Raw genomic sequence first — 2,297 nt, 5'->3', positions numbered from 1 at the left:
GCAGGAGGCCCCGAGCCCCGCCACGACAGGAGTCCCATGCGGGACGATCGCCAAGCCGGGGACCCCGTGTCCTGGCGCGGCAAGAGAAAAACTCCCGGGCCGAGCGGTCGGGGGAGTCGAATGGTCGAGCTCCGAGCTCCCATCGCGAAGAGGTCGAACAACTCCGTAGACGGGTGGACGAGCTTCAGAAGAAAATCAACGACAGGGACGGGTCCCTAGAGCCCTTTGATGTCCTGACTACCCCGTTCACGAGGGACATCATGGATGAACCCCTCCCCGCGAACTTTCGATTCCCCGCCATCCAAGCATACTCGGGGACGACCGACCCGCGTGAGCACCTGAACAGGTACAGCGACGCTATCATGTGCCGGGGTTTCCTATCGACCCTAGACGGCCACGCTCAGGATTGGTGTGGGTCCCTGCCAGAGGGGTCCATCTCGACCTTCGCCGTCCTCACCAGGCGTTTCATGTCATACTTCGCTGGCCACATACGGAAAAAGAAGCAGTTCGCCGACCTATGTTTTTTGAAACAGAGGGGTTTGGAGTCCTTGGCCGACTTCCTCAGCAAGTGGAAGAAGGAGTCGATAGGGATCTCCAACTTCGACGACAAGGCGGCAATACCCATCTTCAGAAGCAACCTCAGACCCGGCCCCTTCCATCAGGACCTCATCCGATACACCCCCAAGACCTACACCGAGTTGATGGACCGCGCATCTAGGTTCGCGGACGCAGAGGTAGCCGAGAAGAAAAAGAAGGAAGAGGAAGAGGGGAAGGATCGTAAGGGCAAGGAGCCTCGAGAAGAGCGCCAGGCACCAAGGCTGCCCCGGCGCGAGGCCCCTCAGGAAGACCGCCGGGCACCCAGGCCTCCCCGCCGTGAGTATGCCGAGGGGCCCAGGTTGACCCCCACGCGTTTTCTCACCCCGCTGACGCATCCAGTCAGCACAATCCTGGAGCATGCGGAAGGCCAGGGGATCGTGGAATACCCGGGAGAGTGCATGAAGATATCCCCAAAGGTAGACCACAACAAGTACTGCAAATTCCACCGGCAGTCAGGGCATGACACGGACGAGTGCATCCTCCTCAAGCGGCAGATCGAGGAGCTCATCCAGAGGGGCTATTTGGGTCAGTTCGTGCAATGGCCTGGACAGGGCCAAGGTCAACATCAATGCCGCGTGTGGAGGAAGGGAGGCAGCTCCGAGCCCTCCACCTCCGTACCGCGCAAAAGGGAGCTCGGCCAGCTCACCGACGAGGAAGAAAGAGAACTAGACAACCCCCACCCCCAGAAGAAACAGGCCATCCATGTGATCTTTGGGGGGCCTGAGGGGGGGGGGGGGGACACGCCCGCAGAGAGGAAGAAATGGGCACGGAGCCTCTATGTGGGCGAGGTCGTACGACCCCCACACGAGAAGAGGCCCCGGAGGGAGCCCATCACCTTCACCGACGACGACCTCCCAGACGGCCCCCTCCCTCACCGAGACGCCTTGGTGGTCAAGATGGAGATCAATGAGGTGGTCGTACACAGAGTATTGGTGGACACAGGCAGCTCGGTGAATGTAATGTACCACGACACATTCACCCAGTTGGGGTTATCAAGGAAGTAGCTAGGGCAAGTGAGGACCCCCTTATCCGGGTTCACGGGGGACTCCATTGAGACAGAAGGATCAATCAACCTCACGGTCGAGATAGGCGCCCCCCTCACACCAAGAGGTGGGAAGTAGAGTTCGTGGTGGTCAAAATCAGCTGCGCCCACAATGTAATCCTAGGCCGACCCGCACTTGAGGACCTCAGGTGCGTGATCTCCATGGAACACCTATGCCTCAAATTCCCCACGCCAACCGGGGTCGGGGTCGCCCGAGGAGACCAAAGAATCAGCCGAAGCTGCTACCTCCGGGCATGCAGACAGATAGGCAAACGGGATCTCCAGGTACACACCATAGCTGAAAAGGTGCTAAAGGAGGAGGAGGGACGCCCGCGAGCCGAGCCTATAGTGGAGACAGAAGAGGTCGTTCTGGACCTCAGCCACCCCGACCATGTGGTGAAGGTGAGAACCGGGCTACCCACCGAGCTTCGGTCCCGCATCATCAACGCCATCAGAACCTACAGGGAGGTATTCGCGTGGGGACCCGAGGACATGCCGGGACTCAGCAGGGACGTCATCACCCACAGGCTCGCCGTCGACCCCACTATCAAGCCGGTGCAACAACACAAGAGATACCTCTCCGCGGAAAGGAGGGAGTTCGTGAGAAAGGAGGTCAACACCCTCCTCGAGATCGGGCACATACGAGAGGTCCTATACC

At 59.9% G+C, this 2,297-nt stretch overlaps 1 protein-coding gene across 1 annotated transcript; it reads left to right on the top strand.

Moving 5' to 3' along the window:
- Window positions 1-260: 260 nt before the first annotated feature.
- Window positions 261-1,601, top strand: LOC109176563. The gene has a single exon (XM_019326018.1). The coding sequence runs from the start codon at window positions 261-263 to the stop codon at window positions 1,599-1,601; it is 1,341 nt and encodes a 446-aa protein (XP_019181563.1).
- The last annotated feature ends 696 nt before the right edge of the window (window positions 1,602-2,297 follow it).

The sequence above is a fragment of the Ipomoea nil genome, unplaced genomic scaffold, assembly GCF_001879475.1.
Source record: "Ipomoea nil cultivar Tokyo-kokei standard unplaced genomic scaffold, Asagao_1.1 scaffold0711, whole genome shotgun sequence".
NCBI lineage: Eukaryota > Viridiplantae > Streptophyta > Magnoliopsida > Solanales > Convolvulaceae > Ipomoea > Ipomoea nil.
This window is presented reverse-complemented; position numbering and strand designations above follow the sequence as displayed.